At 48.4% G+C, this 21,027-nt stretch overlaps 1 protein-coding gene across 19 annotated transcripts in view; it reads right to left on the reverse strand.

Moving 5' to 3' along the window:
- The window catches only part of PRR5L (proline rich 5 like), a 73,600-nt gene that overhangs the window by 52,323 nt on the left and 250 nt on the right, over window positions 1-21,027 (reverse strand). For 3 of the 19 annotated variants that reach the window (XR_007461455.1, XM_049648111.1, XM_049648116.1), the window contains exons 1-2: window positions 5,727-21,021; window positions 564-852 (exon numbers count right to left, since the gene is read on the reverse strand). Coding sequence is in view for 18 of the 19 variants with exons in the window: in XM_049648111.1 (XP_049504068.1) it covers window positions 564-727 (164 nt within the window). In the remaining variant the exon portion in view is untranslated. Of the gene's footprint in view, window positions 1-563; window positions 853-5,726; window positions 21,024-21,027 lie in introns of those variants that run through there. The other 16 variants (XM_049648082.1, XM_049648054.1, XM_049648042.1 and 13 more) reach the window with 16 other exon arrangements.

A 21,027-nucleotide genomic window follows, 5' to 3' on the forward strand; every position in this document is an offset into this window, starting at 1 on the left:
GAATGCTTTAAAATAGTGATGCATTTAATTCATCCAAAGAGTAACTGCTAGATTTGAAAAGTAGTAGCCCACAGGAACACAAGACGCAGTGTTGATTCAGTCGCTACTCGATGCTTGGTGTACAAAAAGTCAGCCAGACACCCATAAAAGCGCAGTGTCTCCTTTCCCATCCACCTGTGGCTCACAGGTACGGCTAGTCCTTGGTTTATACCCCTCACTTAGCTTTTCACAGATACAGGTCTTATCTTCCCAAATAGGTTATAGGTGACTTACATGGCCCCAGCCCTGGGTACTCGAACAGTCTTGGGCGTGACTAAGGAGCATGAACTGTCACTGTAAATCCCAACCCAACTGTCCCGGACTGGCTAACAGACTCTGGTAGCACGGAGGCCCCCGGTGGCCCACCTCGTCTCCACCCAAACAAGGCAGGCCAGCGGATACGGTCTCCGCAAGAAAATGTGCCTGTATACATAATGCCGACCTTCTGAAGCAGGGCTCTCAGGAGGAGCAGACGCTAAGCCAGTCCCCTGGCCCTCCACCCCAGGACTACCAGCCCCCGTTACCTGTTCCAGGCCGAGCTGGAGCTCAGCTGCAGGGCCTGCCGTGTGGCTTGGAAGCGGGGCAGATCGCTGAGCACCGGGGAGCTCATGAAGCGTGGCCGGGGCCTGCGGAAGGAGCCCATCTCGTGGAACGCGGTGGGCACACTGGGCGCGAAGCCACGGGTCATAAGTCCGGGGGAGGGGACGGCTTCTCCTCTGTACCACAAGGTTCCAGCGGCCCACGGGCAGGGGCTTCTTCCGGGGCTGCCTTCCGGCCCTCAGGCTTTCTTAAAACCACAAACTTAGCCCACACCTGAAAAGAGAGGGAAGCTTTTATTGAAAACTCCCGCGTCGGGCAGAACATTTTTTAGACGAGGTTGGCTGGGATTTTCCGGCCGCGCTATGTTAAAAACAACTCCAGTGTCCTGAAATAACATCTATACCCTACACGCTCCCACTCATGCATTTATACGGGGCTCCGTCTGGTTACCCCAAAGTGGGAAGGCAGCAACAATGGGAACAGGTTGAGTCAATCCTACAGAAAAGTGATTTCTAAGTTGTGCTTGAATGTGGTTCTAAATGCCTACAAATGCCAAAGCATGGGCACTGGCTGGGTTTCTGTAGACCCTGCAACATTGCGCATTAAAGAGATGGCTTTTTCAAAAATGCCTGGGGGCGCCTGGATGGCTCAGTCGGTTGAGCGTCCGACTTTGGCTCAGGTCATGATCTTGTGGTTTGTGAGTCTGAGCCCCGCGTCAGGCTCTGTGCTGACAGCTTGCCCAGAGCCTGGAGCCTGCTCCGGATTCTGTCTCCCTTACTCTCTGCCCCTGCCCCACTCACACTCTGTCTCTGTCTCTCTCAAAAATAAATAAACATTGGGGTGCCTGGGTGGCTTGGTCGGTTAAGCGTCCGACTTCGGCTCAGGTCATGATCTCACGGTCCGTGAGTTCGAGCCCCGAGTCAGGCTCTGTGCTGACAGCTCAGAGCCTGGGGCCTGTTTCGGATTCTGTGTCTCCCTCTCTCTCTGCCCCTCCCCTGTTCATGCTCTGTCTCTCTCTGTCTCAAAAATAAATAAATGTTAAAAAAAAAAAAATTAAAAAAAAAAAACATTAAAAAAAAAAAGTGCCTCAAGGAGAACACAAAAACTCCTTCTCTTGGCACTAAAGACCTTCCATGATATGCCCTTAGCATGCCAGCCCATGTGTATTGCTCAGTATTTTCCAAAGTATCAATACCTCCTCACTCAGGCACATCCCACCATCCCTTACCTGCCATTCATTCATTCATTCATTCATTCTGTAAGAGCATATTTACTGAGTGTTCATTATTTATTAACCACTGGGAGCTGTAAAGCATCCAAAGATTTCTAAGATGTGATCCCTGCCCTCAAGAGGCTCAAGGTCTGTTGAGAAAACAGCTGTCTGTGTATTCACACACACAATCAATATTTATTTTCTTTCCTGATTTTATTTTTTTAATAACTTTTAATTCTAGTTAATTAACTTATAGCATTGTATTGGATTCAGGTGTACAACACAGTGATTTAATATTTCCATACAACACCCGGTACTCATCATGAGAAGTGTATACTTTTTTTTTTAATTTGTTTATCTTGGAGGGGGGAGGGGCAGAGAGAGAATTCCAAGCAGGCTCTGTACTATCAGCGTGGAGCCCGATGTGGGGCTCGAACTCACATCATGACCTGAGTGGAAATCAAGAGTAGGACGATCCACTGACTGAGCCACCCAGGCTCCCCAGTAAGTGTACTCTTAATCCCCAACACCTACTTCACCCACCTCCCGTCTGGTAACCATCAGTTTGTTCTCTGTAGTGAAGGGTCTGTTTCTTGATTTGCTTCCCTCTTTTTTTTCCTTTGCTCGTTTGTTTTCTTAAATTCCATATAGGTGAAATCATACGGTATTTGTCTTTCTCTGACTTACTTCACTTAGCATGATACTCTCTAGCTCCATCCATGTCATTGCAAATGGCAAGATTTTGTCCTTTTTATGGCTGAATAATAGTCCATTGTATATATGTATACACCATATCTGCTTTATCCATTCATCAGTCGACGGACACTTGGGTTGTTTCCATAGTTTGGCTATTGTGAACAATGCTGCTATCAACATACGGGTGCATGTATCCCTTTGACTTAGTGTTTTTGTATTTCTTGTGTAATTACCTGGTAGTGCAACTGCTGGATTGTAGGGCAGTTCGATTTTTAAGCAATCAATATTTATTGACCACACCCTATGCAACAGCCACTCACTTACGTATCCGGGATATAATGGTGGCTCTGGACAACGTGGTGGCTGCCCTGTGGAGCTTACAAACCGGTAGGCATGGTTCCAGCCTATGCTTCCTCCCTCTCCCCACCTGAACTATATTTACTGCTTCCCTTCCCCGGAATTCCCTTCCTTTTCCTTCCCCTATGCTTATCTAAATCTACCCTACCTTGCAGAACTAGGTTCAAGGATACTGTCCCCTGAGCAGTTCCTAGGACTTAATGACTTTGTGGCTAATGGCAATGGCTTTGGAGTGAACCCGGGTTCGAGTCTTAACTGGGCCCCTCCCCAGCTGTGTGACCTGGGCACACTGAGTCCAAGAGTCCACAGCTGTTAGCAGTGCCAACTGCACAGGACCGATGAGAGACGACATGAGATGGTGTGATGTGTGTCCAGCAGAATGGCAGACCCAAGACCCTCGAGCGTGGTCCTGTTTCTGCTGGAGCCCAAAGCTTGCTTTCCTCACAGCCTCTATTCCTTTCATTTCAGTCTCTGACTCTCCAGTGAACCTAAAGTCTAAATCACTGAGTTAAAACGAGTTTGGGAGCTGGTCGGAGTAAAGGACAGAGGAAACGGCACCAAGGTTAGAGTCACTTTTTTCTCGAGGGGTTAGGGTTGAGCCCGGACGTATTCTCAAGGCCACCTCTCCCACCAGCTAATGCTGCTGTTTCCCACGAACCAGTGCTGGAAGAAAAAGATGGATCCCAGCCATACACGTCAGTCTCCAGGTGGAGAGGGGAGTACATTCTGCAGTCCCAGCTACAGCGTCTGAAGAAGGAGGAACCAAGGGGCCGCCCCCAGTTAAACATGCTGCTCCCGTCAGCAGAGGACTGAGGCTTGGGGATGGGCACCCAGGCGATCCATCAAGAAGGCATGGGAGGTGCCAGATGCTGTCTGCAGACAGCGGGCACGCTGGCAATGAACTGGCAAGACCAAGAGCCAAAAAAGGAATGGCGTGGACTACCTCTTGGAAAAAAATTTTTTAAACGAAAGCAGGCTCATGTACCATTTCTTTTTCGAGTGATCTGCCCCTCCACCTGCTTCTCAGGGTGAACCAACAGTAACAAATTTATCGGTAAGTACCACAGAAGTCAAAACAGGCCTGCTCCATTTCAGAGAGTCTCAATGGCTACGCAAGAGCCACTAGAATTTGGAAAGATCTATGCAAATCAGTGAATGAGGCAAAGAAGAAATAAAACCATGGGGCCCCTTCAGAATCCTTACTCCAGATGGCTTCGGGATTTAACTTGCCTGGTAAAGGTCATACTATTAAAAGAGGACCCATTTTGCCCTTCTTTAAATGGGCCTGCTAAGTGCAATACATCTGCGTAATTACAGGATATTAACTCCATTTACGAGGACCTTAGACTCGAGGTGAAGGAGCCGCCTCCCACTCAGAGGCACTCGTGCAGGGAAGTGGAAAGGTGAGCTGAATGGATCATCCAGGTGTTTACTTCCCGGCTTCCCGCTGCAACAGCCACTTCTCCAGGAGGCTGTGCGACACTGAGGACCACGGGGCCGGCTCCCGTCCCCCTCTGCCGCTCAGCCAGCAGCCCCCAGGCTCCCCACTGCAAGCCGGGCTGCGTATCCAGCAAGGCACACAGACGGGCAGCCCCACTGGCCTGCGTCCCCTTTTAAATAAGGATAATTTTCAGCAAAAGAACAATGAGCACGGCTCCCATGACCTTGTCCCTGGGTGTAGAGTCACACACGACAAGCAGGTGCCTCTGACTCATTTCTCACCCATACCATCTGCCACCCTCAGACCCTGACTGGCTGAAGACCATTGGAAGCCGCCTTTGTTTCCACCATTCCTGCTTCCGGACAGAGCCACGAGGCCCCCCCAGAGCCCTGCCGAGAGGGGCTGCCAGCAATGCTGGTGGGATGACACGAGCGGCCTCAAGGTCAAAGCCGGTGCGCCCTGGATCCACCGGCTACCACGCTGGCCCCTCAGGCACAGGCATGTCCTGACCCAAATAGGACAAGTCAGAAAATGACAAGACGGGCGGGGCCCCCGTTTATAGACGACAAAAGTGAAGCCCAGAGGAGCCTGGCCAGTGTCTCTGAGGTCGGAGAGCCAGCACTGGCCAGAACTCAGGTTCCCTGACTCCCGATCTAGAAAGTTCCCCAGGCCCCACCTGGGCCATTCTGTAAACTCCTCAAAGAGAGTCCCCAGCGCTTACTCGTCTCTGTATCCCCAGGCCTAAGCTCACTGCTTTAGATACAGACCAAAGAAGGACGGGAACGAATAAGGAATCAACTGCCTGCCTGTCGTGGTGCCAGGTACGGTCACAGCCAGTGACTGCCTCAGGGATGTGTGAGGATAAAACGAGTACCTATTTGTAAAGCACTTAGATAGGACGGTGCACGGCAAATAGTAAGTGCTAGGTAAGTGCTTGTGAAATAAGTTAAATACTTTGTTATTTCTAAATCTCCAAGCAATGACAGCAGCTGAAATACAAGAACACGTCCCCCCTGCTTCTGGCGACCTCAGCAACATCTGGAAAATACTCCGCTCGGGAGGATGCGAGGCCTCCAAGCTGCCATTGTGGTCACAGAGTACTGAGGCCTTGCCTCCTCAGGCCTTGGGTAACTCACTTATTCACTGACCCTTCACCTCCGTGTGGACATCCCTCAGTCTCAGAGTGTTTCCACACAGCCCCACACTTGTAAATCTTAACCTAACCCTACAAGGCAGGTTGAGTAGGGATTCCATAGGATCGGAACTCTAAGGATACGTGATATGGCCATGGCTGGGAGGCTACGTGGTCAGGGAACCAGATCCCACCCAAAGTCTCCCAACCTCAAACCTGCCCTGCCAGGAAATTCTTCTTTTTTCCCTATATATTTTAAAATATTTTCATTAAGCAACATACATAAAAAAGAGTTCATAGACACATACAAACACATGTATCTTAGGGGCACCTGGGTGGCTCAGTTAGTTGAGGATCTCAGGTGATCTCAGCTCAGGTCTTGATCTCAGGGTCATGAGTTCAAGCCCCGTGTGGGGCTGCCCGCTGGGCAAGAAGCCTAATTAAAAAAGAAAAAATCAATTGCATGTATCGTAAACAATAATACACTACCACCTGCTTAAGAAAGAATGTTTCCTTGGAAACCCCATGTGTTCCTATTTTTCTCATAATAGCACACCTCCTTATTTATCACGACAAAGGTACACACATGTATACCTGTAACATACAAAGTGAGAAAGGCTTCTCGCTCTGGCCACTGAATGTGGAGAAGCTCTCTGCCCAGAACTTTCTAAGATGACAGAAATGTTCTATATCTGTGCTGTCCAACGTGGTGGCTACTTGTGGCAGCCACGTGGCTATCGAGCACTTAAAATGTGGCTAGTGTGGCTGAGGAAGCAAACTTTCATTTTATTTTGTCTTAATGTGATTTTTAAGGCCATATAGATGTGTACACACGGTATTTCAATTAAAATGGGTAATTTGTTCTTTCCTTTTAACACATCATGGCTACCTTCCCACAGCACCATGGATTGATCTATTTCATTCTTTATAATGGTTTCTTTATTCCATTTAGGGGACACCATATTTGATTTAACCAGTCCCCTATGGATGGGTATTTTGGTAGCCTCCAGTTTTTTTATTACTGCAAAGAATGAGCATATCTGCCAGTCTCAGGGATCCTGCCTCTTACACCCAATGCCACGGCAGCCAGAAATAGCACTGCAGAAAGGGACTTGAGAGGTCTCTTGCCTGTAGCTCCGAAGGATGGGTGGCTTGGGAATCAGGCAAGCCCTGGCACCAATGTTCATTCTGCTGCTCACTGACTGTGAGAGGCAGAAACACTGGTGTCCCAAAGGTATACTCACTTTCTAGTCCCCAGAACCTGTAGATATTATGTTAGGTGGCAAATGATGTAATTAAGTGAAAGATCTTGAGATATGGAGCTCATCCTGGATTATCCAGGGGGGCCATAAATATAATCACATGTCTCCTTATAAGATGGATGCAGAAGGAGACTGGGGACAGAAGAGGAGACACAGATCCACAGGAGGAGGTGATGTGAAGACAGAGGCAGACCCTGGAGGGATGCTGTTGCAAGCCAAGGAATGCCAGCAGCCATGAGAAGCAGCTAGAAGAAAGAAGTAGATTCTCCCATCGTGCCTCTGGAGGCAGTATGGCCCCGTGACACCTTGATTCTGGCCTTCTGACATCCAAAATTACAACAGAATAAATTTTTGTTGTTTTAAGCCACCAAGATTGTGGTCATGTCTTATTGCAGCCACAAGAAATAAATACACTCACTGTGTGGCCCTGGGCCACTCTGAACTGCAGTCTCTACATCGGAAAGAAAGGGAACAGGAAGTGTGACCTTGGAGCGTTGCGGTGTTGAGAAAGATGATTTAGGAAGTGCCTGGCAGGGATCCGGGAACTACTGGGCACGACACAGGTACAGTGGAGGTTCTGAGCACAGCTGCCAGAGCCGGGCTGAGTGCCACCACTTATGGTGTGACCTGGGCAGGTGACTTAGGCTTGGTCTGAGGGTTGAATGAGATGACTCAAGCAAGGCTTAAAACGGTCCCGGTATACAGTAAGTGCTGGATAAATACTACCTGTTGTTTATTCCTATCACCACCACCACCACCACTGTATCAGTCTGCTCAGGCCACCGTAACCAAAGACCACAGACCGCATGCTGTCAACACCAGAAATGGATTTTGTCACAGTTCCAGAAGCGAGAAGCTCAAGATCAAGATGTCAGCAGGTTTGGTTTCTCCTGAGGCCTCTCCTTGACTTGCAGGTGGCCACTTTCTCGCTGTGTCCTCACATGGCCTTTCTTCTGTGGACACGCATCTCTTGCTGTGTGTCCACGCGTCCTTTTACAAGGACACCAGTCAGACTGGATTAGGGCCCACCTGACAGGCTCCCTTTAACTTCATCACCTCTTTGAAGGCCCCATCTCCAAATACAGTCACATTCTAAGGTAGTGGGAGGAACACGACTCAGCCACCACCGTCATCATCACAAAAAGTTCTTGGCCTAATGTCTCTGAGTTAAAGAAACCAGTGTTTTGGTGGATATTCTCCTGTGAAGGGCCAATGCAGTTAACATGTAGAGAAATGTGCATCTAAAATGATTTAAATGGTGCAGCTTTGGGTGCTTACATTCAGCGATCTGGAAAGCCGGGGTCCTGGACACAGGAAGGGCTGTGGTGGTTACAGGGTTATTGGGTATTATCACTGGCCTTACTCTCCCAGGCTCACCGCACAGGGATTTCTTTGAAAACTGCCACACACAGGATCCAGAATATGTTTCTTGGAGAAAAAAAAAAAATGTGCCTCTCTTTCTTCTCCCAGCGGCCAGGGCACGGGGAGTGGGGCACAGCCCCGCAAACCAGCCCCGCGGGCAGAAGAAGGCAGTACACTTGGTGGAAAATGCAAATAAATTCCACTCAGGCTCCAACCCTTAACTCTGAAAAGGGAAGGAGAACCATGGCACAACTTAAAATAAAGAAGTGAGTGGCTTATAATGACTCTGAGGCTTCCAGGAAAAAGCCATTCTGAGTGTAAATAACAAAGAAGTCAAAGAAAACGGAGTCGGATGTGACCGCCCAGAAAACAAGGAGAAGCTAGTTCCCAGGGAAACTGTACAGATGGTACAATTTCCACGTTCCCCTCAGCAGTTCCTGCAGCCAGGAGGCCCTGGGTGCGACTCCTTTCCCTGTGGCCTGAACACAGAGATGAAGAGCCAATGTCCTTCAGCATCGGTCAGGATTTGGATACTGTCCCTTAACGTGACCGATGTGTTCTCTAACCGCAACCAGCATCATGATGAGTGATGAGTGAGAGCACAGTTTACTGAGTGCCAGCTGTGAAGCATGCACTTGACATATATTATCTCAGTGTTTCTAAAAGGATTGTAGGGGTCTTAGCCAAAACCTTTAACAGACTAGGATAGAAAATATCAGCGTGACTCACATTTTGGGGACACGTGTATATGACACACATGCCCATGTGTACAGAGTCTAAGTGAATTGCACATTTCATATGTATGAATGTAACACTCAAAATGTTTGAAAACCCCTGTGTGCTGTGACCATCCTCACCTTACAGAGAAGAAAATGGATGTGCCCAATGTTGACCTTGTCTAAGGTCATACTGTCCATGACAAGAACCCCACAGCCCAAGGCCCTTGGTGCTCATGTTACTTCAATGCCTTCAAAGGCTCCCCGCAGCTCTTAGAATAAATACCCCATCCTCCTACCTTCACCAACCACCTGCTACTCTGCATGCCAGCTCACTGATCTTCCTTCATTTCTTCCAACACCACCAGTTCTTCCCTGCCCCAGGACCTTTGCACATACCATGCCCTCTGTGTGAAATACTTTCCATCCACTTCTCCAGGCTCAAACCCACAGACCCTTTATCACTTATCTTGATAAGCACTTGCTCACAGAGCTCTCTTTCCCCTGATTTTTTCTCCTGATTAGGAGACCCCAGTGAACACCCTCCTCACCCCCTTTGTTGTCTTGGCATCCTATAAATGACTACAGAATTATTTCTTATTTTTGTGAGGTCCATAAAGGCAGGGACTATGTCTACCTTGTTCTCGGGTGCTTATTACAGTACAGGAATGCTTCAGACACTTGATGAATGAGCAAATGAACCAGCCACATGAGAGGTACTACCGGGAGACACAGGAACTTTATGCATGTGTCAGCTGAGAATTCCAGCACCTAAAATTACATAAAGCTTTCCCATACGAAAACATCCTGGTACTGCAATCTGACAAGCCCGGCCTGGAATCCAGCATCTACAGTTTATTAGCTGGGTGACCCGAGTCAATGACTCCCAAGTTGCCTTATCTTCAAATGAGTGGGGTATGCATCTACACGAGATAATCTAGAGCATAGCTGGGCCCGTGAAGGGGCCCCCTCAAACTATAGCTAGTGTCAATATTTTTGTAACACTCTGTGTTCTTCACGAAACGCTCGCCGTTTCGAAGAGGTGACAGAGGACTAGGGTGTTGGGCGACAGGCACTCTCACACATTACTGGAAGCAGAGCAGTTCGGGGCAGCTGCTGTGGATGGAAATGTGACAAGATCTGCCACAGTGACAAAGGCTGTGCCCTCTGACCTCCAGCGACTTACATAAGCAGGGTTTTTACTACGGCCTCCTTTACAACAGCAACAGGTTGCAAATAACCGAAATGCCCAGCCACAGAGGACCGACTAGGTGAACTTGAGTATCTCACACTCTGGAAGCCCGTGCAGCTCTAGGAAAGAAGGGGAGGGCTCTGTGTACTGACTGGCGTGCTCTCCAATCCGAAGGAAAGTGTGCTAAACATAGAACCGCACGTGCAGTATGCTACGATCTAGGTAAAACAGACAAAAAAAGAGCATTTACAAATCTCATTGCACGGCATAAAGAATCTCTGGAAGGGGCAAACCAGAAACTGAGAACACCTGTTTCCCCCAAGGAAAAGAGCTGGGTGACAGGGACACAGTAGGGAGATTTTTCTCCATAAACCTGTTTGTGCCTTTGAATTTTGAAACGTGAACACGTACGACTTATTCAAAGAAATAACTAAAAACAACAGTGATGCCTTCCCCCAGCCCCTCAAAAGAAAGGCAAAAAACGGTTATTGATTTGTTCAAAGTCCCTCAGCTGCTCGGAAGAAGTGAGGATTTGAACTTGGCTCTGATCCCAAATGCGATGCTCTATCAATTATAGTTCGTTCGTTCATTCATTCATTCGACATAAATTTATTTCTTTTTTAAAAATTTACCATCATAACCATTCTTTAATGTTTATTTATTCTTGAGAGAGACAGAGGGAGAGAGAGCACGCGTGTGCAAGCAGGGGAGAGACAGAGAGAGAGGGAGACAGAAGATCTGAAGGATCAGTAACCGACTGAGCCACCCAGGCACCCCCGCAAATTTATTTCTTTAGCACTTATTCTACAACAGGAGTTGCCTTGTATATATACAGGGACACATGGGCCAGAAAAACAAACCCTGGGGAAAAAAGCAAACAAAAGGAAGACTGATTTCTTTCCTTTCTGCATGATATGCCACATACTTGCCATACTTTGTGGAACATCACAGAGAGTGGGCAGGATCTGCCCAGGCTAAAGGAGGCAGTCACTACTCAATCCAATCTGGTTTTTGCCACCTCGGGGCACAAGTTCAGTTTTGCCGGATCTGAATTTTCCCAGAGATGCCAAAAACCCAGATTTTTTAAAATGCTAAACCATGTGATTTATAAGTGTTAGCAATGAACTCACCAAGCCCACTAGCACTTTAGGGGACTAACATATAGGTTTGGGACCTTTATTTTCTCCCTCACAACTATGACCACCAGCCTTCTCACACCCCTTCCCCAGGGCCTAAGTCAGGTATAACATAAGCCCTCACAAACCAGTCACTATGGGCTTGGGCACACAAGTGGTCTTCCTGAGGTCTGCTGGCTTATCAGTTGATTAAGAGTCTGGCCTGGGGCACCTGGGTGGCTCAGTTGGTTGAGCATCGGACTTCAGCTCGGGTCATGATCTCACGGTTCGTGAGTTTGAGCTCCACGTCAGGCTCTCTGATGTCAGCCTGTCAGCACAGAGCACGCTTCAGATCCTCTGTCCCCCTCTCTCTCTGCCCCTCCTCTGCTTATGCTCGCTCTCTCAAAAAATAAACATTAAAGAAAAATAAAGAGTCTGGCTTAGCTAGTGGCCATGATTACCTCAGCATCGCCAGCTCTATGTTCAGTCCCTCCCCTCATTGCCCTACAGAACTGAGAGCCTCTGAGAGACGTGGCAGCGGATGACCCCCTGATACAGCACAAACCCAGAACTGGCCTCCTCTGGTGTTTCAGCTCCCACCTACCACGTCATCTAGTTGACCAGCCTCTTACCTCATCAACTGTCTTCTCTCAGTCCTACCCCATCACTGATTCCGTTCTGGAACCACAAGCATTCCTGTAGTATAGACATATCCATATGCACTCTTCAAACAGGGCAAGCCAACAGCTCGCTGGCTTGGGATATTTCTAGAAGAAACACACAGCAAACAGAAGCCCCCAAGCCAGCCCAGGAAACTAGATCTGAACCCCACACACCCCACCCCAGCTCACCAGATGGAAACTGAGTCAGAAGTAGGTATTCAAGAATACTGAGACCATTTTGCAAATTGCCTACCGTGACTATTTTGTTAAAATTTTCCTGAAAAGCATATACTCCTGGGGAGCCCAGATGGCTCAGTTGGTTGAGCGTCCCAACTCTTGATTTCGGCTCACGTCACGATCTCACGGTTTGTGGGTTCAAGCCCCGCATTGGGCTCTGTGTCGAAAAGTGTGGAGTCTGCTTGGGATTCTCTCTCCCTCTCTCTCTGCCCCTCCTCTGCTCGTGCACTCTCTCTCTCTCTTTCTTCCTTTCTCTCTCAAAATAAATAAAAAAAAAAAAAAAAAAAAAAAAGGAATACACTACTTTTCATCATGGCCAGGATGACCGGGATGGTATCAACCCCCTATCTGCATCTAGCATCTCGGTTCATCTCCACTTGAAAGTAACAAGGTAGGTTTAATTCATCCCATTTCGCAGATGAAGAAACTGAAGCACAGGGGTTAACTTGTCCAAATTCAGAAGAGGAGGAAGAGGGACCAAGAGTCAGATCCTACCTGATTCCAGGGCCTGACCTCCTACACCGCCTGTTTTAAGCAACACTCACGTCTGCCACACGCAGAGGTAAGAGGTGACCGTCACCCACGGCTTCCCTTCATCAACAGCTTCTTGCCGGGCCCGGGCATGAGGAACACTCAGTCTCTCACAGGATGAGGCTTTTGTTTCTCAGGCCCTTACCAGCTTGTGAGGTCATCGTGTTTGTTTACTTGTTCACTGACTAGCCCCGATGGCATGTAAGTTCCTCAAAGCCCAAGACCTGCCTCTCTTCCTCCCTGCTGTATCCCACTGCAAGCACAGTGCCGGGCACATACAAGGTAAACATCTCCAGGGCCCCTGGGGGGCTCGGTCAGGTGAGCCTTCAACTCTGGATTTCGGCTCAGGTCATAGTCTCACGGTTTGTGGGATCAAGCCCCACATTGGGCTCTTTGCTGACTGCTTGGAGCCTGCCTGGGATTCTCTCTCCAAATAAATAAATTAAAACAACAACCACAACCACATCTCTGAATGATGGAGCGACATGTGGCTTCTAGGCCACCGGGCAGAACAGGCTTCCTATTTTTCAGAAACCAGAAAAATTCCCTTCCCAGATGACTGAACTGGAGTCCACCTAAGTATTACTGTCCACAGGAATGTGGACCTCGGCCGCGTGGGCCAGGAATCCTGGGTCTGTGTGTCGGTCAGTGGAGCCTACAGACACGGCAGGGGACAGGTGTCTGCTGCATAGCACAGAGCGTTTGTTTTAAGGACCAAACTTCACAACGCTTAGGAGACAAAAGCCAGCGGAGGGACAGACACTCCCACAAGCAAGAAGATGTCAAGGGTCAAGTGTGGACTATGCAAAAGGCTCCACAGGAAGAATGAGACCACTTTCTCAGTGCTCACACTGGACGCCAATGCAGACACAGAGTCTTGAGAATCTGAACTTAGGCAACAGTAAATATTAGCGCAAACAGGATGCAAGCTCAAGCCCTTATCTTTGCTTAGCAAAGTTTTCTTAGTGCCCACACGACTCAAAGCACTGACGATTCAGATGCAGCTAGCAGTAATTATTCATCAGATCATCACCATCAGCCTGGCCTGCAAACCACTATGTAATCACCAGAAAAATCCCCTCCTCTGGTACAACTCAAGCAAAACTGTGGGGAAGAGCAACACATCTCAGTTACTCATCTCTAAGCCCCACTTTAAGCATTAAGTTTCTTGGAGTGCAAATTGTTAGGGTGTGGCCCATAAATGCCATCCAGAACGATTCCACAGGGCCTACCAGATGATAAACTGAAAAGTCTAGACACAAGCAGTGGCTGAGACTGACCATTACGTGAGCAATCGCATTTCTGACACGTACCCTCTAAAACCCTGGTGGGGGACACAGCGGACAAAAGCTACTGCCCGGCAGACAAGAGCTCTCCGTGTGGGGAAGCGTGCTCCAGATTAACTTGTGCCGTTTGTTCAAAAGGAGCTTCACCCTCCCATGGATGAAATGCTTTTTCATAAGAAAACGGGATCAAGGGAAAGGAAACTTCTCTTCATGACACGTAGCCAGGTGTAAAGAGCACTGCACAGAGACTCAGAAAACCGAAGAGGCTCTCGGGATCTGATCACTTCACGGAGCTCATGAGGTCAACTCCATTTCATTCAACAACCAAACATTAGGAGGTCTGGGTGTGTGCCAGGATCTGAGAAGAGGAAGCATAGAGGGTAAAGAAGAATAAAATACGTGCTTCTGTGGGGCTCAGGGGCTCATTGTAAACACTCAGAAGTTAACATTATACATGCAAGCTGACGACTATGAGGGAAGAACGGCAGTTGAGACAAGATTGAGGCGGAAAGGTTAGCTCGCCTTTTCCAGTTTACAAGGCAAGGCTAATATGCGGTCAACTGAAAAATAAGGCTCTCCATTTTCTTCCTCTAAAGAACATGGACACTGGAGCCTAGAAAGGAAATCTGGGGAAGGAAACACAAGCTTTCATAGGTAAGCACTTCCCAAGCTTGAGTATCCTTTTTCATTTGTGACAGACAAGGACAGGAATGAAAAAAACCCACACATTTCAACAAATATTTCATGAGCACCTACTATCCCGAACACAAAGGCAAGCCAGATATAGTCTTACCAATAATAAAGAAACAAGAAGAGAGAGAATAATAAGTTGGTCACGATTAAAAACAAAGACAGGAAGGCCTGAAGCCAGCACAGTAAACTCGATTCTCAGTGGGGCCAAGGCAGGGAATGCCACCGCGTTAGAGAATCCAGTCCCCCCCCCCAACTTTTTTTTTTTAAAGCTGGAAACCTGAGTTTAGATGTCAAGTCTCCCAATTTTTAAATTTTAACAGACCAGCAGTAGGCCAATCCCATTATTTTGTAGCTAGGAAAACTGACACCCAGAGCAATCGAGTGACTCGTACAGCTTGCCCCTGGCAGAATGGAGATCAGGATTCAGATCTCAGTTCCTTGACCTGCGTTGTCTCCAAGATGCCAGCTAGCCCCAATGCGGGGACTCTTTCACCAGCTCCCCGCTCTTCAAAGTTGACACCGACACCTTTCGAGGTATCTTGAAAGGAATCAATTGTTCCGCTGGCAAGAATTTTCTTTTTTTTCATTTTCTCAGAACGCCACAAGGGATCACCTTGCTCACCCACTAATTTTGCCTCCAGATACTTTACAGCGAAAGGGGCCATACACCCCCACAGTGGTGGACTCCAGCAGCTGGCACACTGGGCAGAATTCCCCAAAATGATGGCACGGTTGACGTGATCTCCCCCAAAGACGTCTGGGGGATTAAGGTAAACCAGTTCCAAAGGAGTATTTGGAATTAAACAGCAAGCGTGAATGGGTTTCCAGGGAGGATTTACGCGGCTGAGGTCACGAGCAGGTTGCGACAGGGTCTGAGGCAGCTTAGTTCAGAACAACATACACACACATCCCAGCGCTTGCTGGACTCTGGCCCCCAGTCCCTGGGAAGAAGACAAAAACAAATGCTTCCTTCAGGTGCCCTCCCGGGCTCAGCTCAAGCTGACATATATATACTCTAGTTCCTGAACGAGGGAGCCCAAAGCGGTTCCTTCATCCTAGCGTTTACTAAAAACGTAACCGCAGTCACAGACGCCTTCAACAAGACACTGAACTCAGCGTGCATCAAAAGGAACGAGCCAAGCTGGACAAAGTTCTGTAACAGGTAAAGAGAAGCGGGAAACTGGAGATGTTGCTGCCATTTGGCAACGAGCTAAAGCGAAACCAGAACACTGATGAATGCATTCGAAAAATCATCTATTTGTACCCCAAAATTGAGGAGAGGGAACAAGAATGAAAGCCTAGAGAGGTAAATCCATGCTTTTAGGTAATGTACAATTATACACAAAATCAATCGTACAAATACTTACGATAGGTTGTTTAGGGGTTGACCCTATCTTCCCATAGGCCATGGTCAAAAGAAGGAGAGATCTTTTGGTGAATTCTACCACTCACTGAAACCCTCTGGGTGCAGTTCATCATAAGCACACCAGGGCCCACGAGAGGAGGAGGCAAGTAAGGCCCTGTCTCTCGGGGTCATGCCCTTCAAGGTTGCAGCCTTGATGCCTACCTAGTCTCAGCCCCAGAGCATACCCACCACCCACTCCGACAAAGAATAACTCATATTTTCTATTCAAAGCTCAAGCAGAGTAAAGGTGGCTGATTTGCATCATAGGCCTATTCTTTCACTACAGAGATAAAGGAGGAAGCCATACCCCATCCTTCACATAGGTGTCCCTAAATTTCTTTTTTTTTATTTTAAAAGAAACTTCTTATGTTTTATTTTTTATATTTGAGGGGGACAGTGCGGAGAGATTGAGACAGAATCTGAAGCAGGCTCCAGGCTCCAAGCTGTCAGCACAGAGCCTGATGTGCGCCTCGAACTCACGAACCGTGAGATCATGACCTGAGCCGAAGTCGGACCTGAGCCACCCAGGCGCCCCTAAATTTCTGACAAAGAATTCATCCCACTGGCTTGCTTTCCAGAGTCTGACAAAGCTGGATGAACCTGGCTGTGAGTGTGCTTCTCAATGAAGCAGGTATATAATAACATCATTCATTATCCTGCTACAGAAATGTAATATTTTCAAAAGGTGGGGAACAAGAGAACGCCCTCTCCACACTTAAAGAATATAAAAAAAAGCTTCCAAAATCCCGGAATATGTTAGAACTAGAACTATCCTGGATTAAAAAAAAAAAAAAAGTCAGCTTAAATTTAATAGACCGTTTAAATTCCTAGTTGACGGTAATTAGAGAGCAAGCAGCATTTCTTTAAACGCTGCGAGACAGAACTTAATCCAATTTAGGTAATCACTAACCTTTGCTGGTTTTTTCCTCCCTCTCTCTCCTCTAAATGGAATCCAAGGATTGATCTACAAAGGCCATAAACTGGCAAAGCATAAGAAAAGAATATTTAAAGCCAGAGATTGGGTGACTATTACCACAAAGGGCCAAGTCCAATTAAAATGGAAACAGGTCTCACAAGCTCCCTAAATTATATTGCCTACGAACTGGGGCTCCTAACCAGGCATCATCACAACAGAAGGTATGCTGAGGGAGATGGGGGTCCCCCCTCTGGGTACGTCGTGCGGCATGCCAATTTCCAGGTCTTGTACAGTGTGACAGCCATCCCCTGCCAGACCAATGCTACCAATTCTCTATATTCAAAGTATCTGCAGGGCTTCTCTCCTTCTTCCATGGAATAACAACTGTCAGAATGATCCACACTGTCCCTTCAGTTCCTCCACTGTTCACCCACCTCCTAACCCCTCATTTTAGAGCTCCCACACTGCCCTTGCACCCACTTCTGATCCAGGAACTTCCATGTGAACCGCCAGGCCTTTCTTGAGTACTTGGCACCCTAGATTTTTCATGAAAGGCCTTCAAGGATAGATATCAAAATGTGCTGCAGAGGACAAGGGGCTTGAGTTAATGGCTGTGTTACACCAGGAAAGTAATTAACCTCTCTGAGCCTCCATTTTCCCATCTCAACATAGAGAAAAGAATATTCACCTGCTTGCGTTGCTGAGAGGCTCAAATAACATTACCATGATTGTACCTGGCTCATAATAGTTGCCCAATACATAAGTTGGCTTGTTTGTTTTAACTGAGTAAGTTTCAAAGTAAACCTTGGATCACCAGTCCCTGACAAAAATGTTAATTAGCTCAAGTTCACCTCTGTTGTCTCATCACTGCTTTGCATCATTTGCACTCCCAACCTCTTTTCTGGTTCCAAAGTGCAATCTTCCTTTGTAAAAACGTGCTTTCTGCTTATCAGGATATCGCTCTCTCTGTTCCCAAATTCCTAACCCAGTATAAAATCCACAAAATATTGTGTTCTCAACCTTCCTTCAGCAATACAGATATTCACACCGACTTGTTAACAGATGATACTTTTCAGCAAGCATTACTTTTAACATTTGCATATAGAGAGGCAGTTCTAGAGAACAAACTTTTTTTTTTTTAATTTTTTTTTAACGTTTTATTTATTTTTGAGACAGAGAGAGACAGAGCATGAACGGGGGAGGGGCAGAGAGAGAGGGAGACACAGAATCGGAAGCAGGCTCCAGGCTCCAGGCTCCGAGCCATCAGCCCAGAGCCCAGAGCCCGATGCAGGGCTCAAACTCACGGACCGAGAGATCGTGACCCGAGCTGAAGTCAGAGGCTTAACCGACTGAGCCACCCAGGCGCCCCTAGAGAACAAACTTTTAATGGCAAACATTAAACACAGTAGGGATCTTTGAGGGGCCCACACTCTATTTCTCAAATCAATTCTGTATTGGTCTAGCTCTGCAAAAACAATTAAAGGGAAAAAGTCAGTTCAATTCAATTCAATCTGAAATTCAAGAAAGATTTCAGTATAGGAAAAAGTCAGTTCAATTCAATTCAATCTGAAATTCAAGAAAGATTTCAGTATACTTGATCTTGTACAAGGGCACTACAAAAGGAATGACCACAGGAAGTAATTAGAAAAGAGAAATAATGAAGAAATCCATAAAGTCCCAACAATCCAATTTTCCACAGATAAATGGTTTAAATGTTGCACACACACTGTTAGTGAACACACTGAAGATTATGACATTGGGGTCTGGGCTCCCAGAATGAAATTGTCAATAGCAGTGGAACAGTTTTCTAAATGTAAGATTAGGATTTTTTTTTCTTCAACAATTGAGCCATTCTGTGATATTATGCGACACAGAGAAAAAGAAAGAAAAAGCCACCAAGTTATTCGACCATAAGATGATCTAATTAACAGCTGAGGAACTGGAGGGAAAGTCATCTCCAATACTGGCTGCCACTATAAGCCTGGAGTAGCAGACCCAGAACTCACCCTAAGCTCCACCCCTGCATGTGTGTGACTTTGAACAAACTACCCAAGTTCTCTAAGCCTCAGTGGGCTCATTGTTATAGTCATGGAGATATAATAGCACCTACCTAAACATTGTTTTGGTGCAGATTATACAACATCGTCAATGTCTCTTAGGGCCAAGTTTAAGACATAATAAGAACTCAAGAGGTGTTTGTCCCCTTCCTCCTTTTTTAAATAAAGGGAACATCTGTATAATGTTCAAATAATAACCATTATTGAAATCTCACCCACTGAAATAAATACATATGCGTGAACTTCTGGTTGTGAACGAAATGAGGTCTTCTCGTTGAGAAACATGGTAGTCTCAACTAGGCTCTAGAGAAATAAACCAGTTAGACTAGCTCATTGCTAAGGCCTTTCTTTTTTACACTATTCGTGGTTCTGGACGTTAGAAGAAGCATTAATAAAATCCCAAAAGGACAATCAATGGTTGTGGTTGGAAACACTGAAGACGATTTTGTGGATTGATCAAGCACTGTTTCCTGTATCTGCTAGATTCCTGTAGAAAAAGCTCTCAACAGCACCCTTCGTGGCTTAGAAGGGCTCCACGCTGCCACCAGAGAAAACCTACCAGTCAGGTTCCACGGAGAGGAGGGTCCCACCACACCTTTCTCAGTCACCTTTCTCAGCGGTAGAGAACTCACCAGGGGCTAAATTTAATGTGTGGCTAAATTAGCTTCTGCAAGCTCCATTTCCCCTCCTGATCCACTTGCTGCTTTATGGTGTCAAGAGCAGCCTTTCCCCAGAGAGCAGCACTGGGACATTCTGCAGCGTGTAGGCCAACGAAATGTCATGACAGCAACCCACGGTGGTCAGGATTACCAAAGGGAGGTCGAAAAAGGCAGTGTTCGAGGCTTGATCCGCGAGCACCGTTTGAGGGGAAGCAGGGCAGACTATGGAGGCAGTGTGGACCATCGGCGTCCTTGACTGCTTTGGTCCTCCCCGTGGGCCATTTGAATTTGCACGCGGGCAACAGGTCCAGAACCCCGCCCCAGGAGGGATGCCCGGAGACTCCAGCACAGAGTTTTTTTCCATGCGGGTCTCCGTTGTAAACGTGCCTCTGAGCTGCCGCGCGTGAGCCTTCCGTCTTGTGGGGCGCATCGCAGTAATTGAAACCTTACATACCGCAGGACTGCAGCGGCGTCTATAAATACTCACCGCTTTACTGCTGACAAACAAAACGCGGGCTCCCGGCACCGCGGAGGAAGAGGCGGCGGCATGTGACCGAGGGCAGGGGCTGGCTACAACAGGGGAAAAACCCTGTTGCCAAACAGGGAGGTACCCCAGAACCGATTCCTGAAGCACAGTTTGCAAGCACACAGCCTGATCTGACCCGGGGCGCCCGCCCTCGGGAACAGGGGCAGAGGGCGGCGAGGGAGGGTCGCGGCCCCGGGAGCCGGGGCTGCAGAGCGCCCCCCAGCGCGCAGGGGGCAGCCCGCGTGCGCACAGTAGGCGCGCAGGAGAAAGCCTCGCCAAATGGAGGGCGGGCTGGAAAGCCGACGCGGAACCGGGGTGCGGCTGACGCCGACAGCCGCCCGCCCCAGCCGGGTGTCCCGCGGGCTGCGCCCCGGCCCGCCCCAGTCGGCGGAGCCCAGTGGCCCGCGGGACAAAACGGCTGTCCTCCCTCCCACGCCTGCTTCTGCAAAAGGGGGACCGCAGGAAAAGATGGGCTGTTCCTGGGCTCCCAATCGCCCGCGCCCCAGCCGGGGCAGCTCTTTAGATTTGCACCCTGGGGCCGAGGGACAACTAGAGAGGCAAGCAAGCAAACTTTCTTTTTCGATCTCCTGGCCCAGCCTGGGTCCCGCGGTCGGCGGCATCCCCCCGCCCCCAACCCGCGCTAAGCCGCAGACGCTGGGCACCGCTTCCCCCCGCCTCAACTCGGGGGTCGCCCGTTCGGTACTCTACGCCCGCCTGCTGCGTGGGATCCGAGGATCCTTAACCGCACGGGGGTCCCCATCCGGCTGCCCCCAAATGTGACGCTCTCCCCAGGCACCCCCTGCCCGCGCCCCGCAAGCCTGTGACCGGAGTCCACGGCGATTTCGTTCTCAATCCAGAGCGGTTGCTGAGCCGACAACGCCAGCCCCTCCCGGGGACTTCCCAACTCCCCCCCTGGGGGTCCCGGGGCTGAGTCACCTCGAGTCGCACACACCCGCAGCTCCCCTCTGCGCGCCCAGGACAAAGTTTCCG

The sequence above is a fragment of the Panthera uncia genome, chromosome D1, assembly GCF_023721935.1.
Source record: "Panthera uncia isolate 11264 chromosome D1, Puncia_PCG_1.0, whole genome shotgun sequence".
Classification (NCBI taxonomy): domain Eukaryota; kingdom Metazoa; phylum Chordata; class Mammalia; order Carnivora; family Felidae; genus Panthera; species Panthera uncia.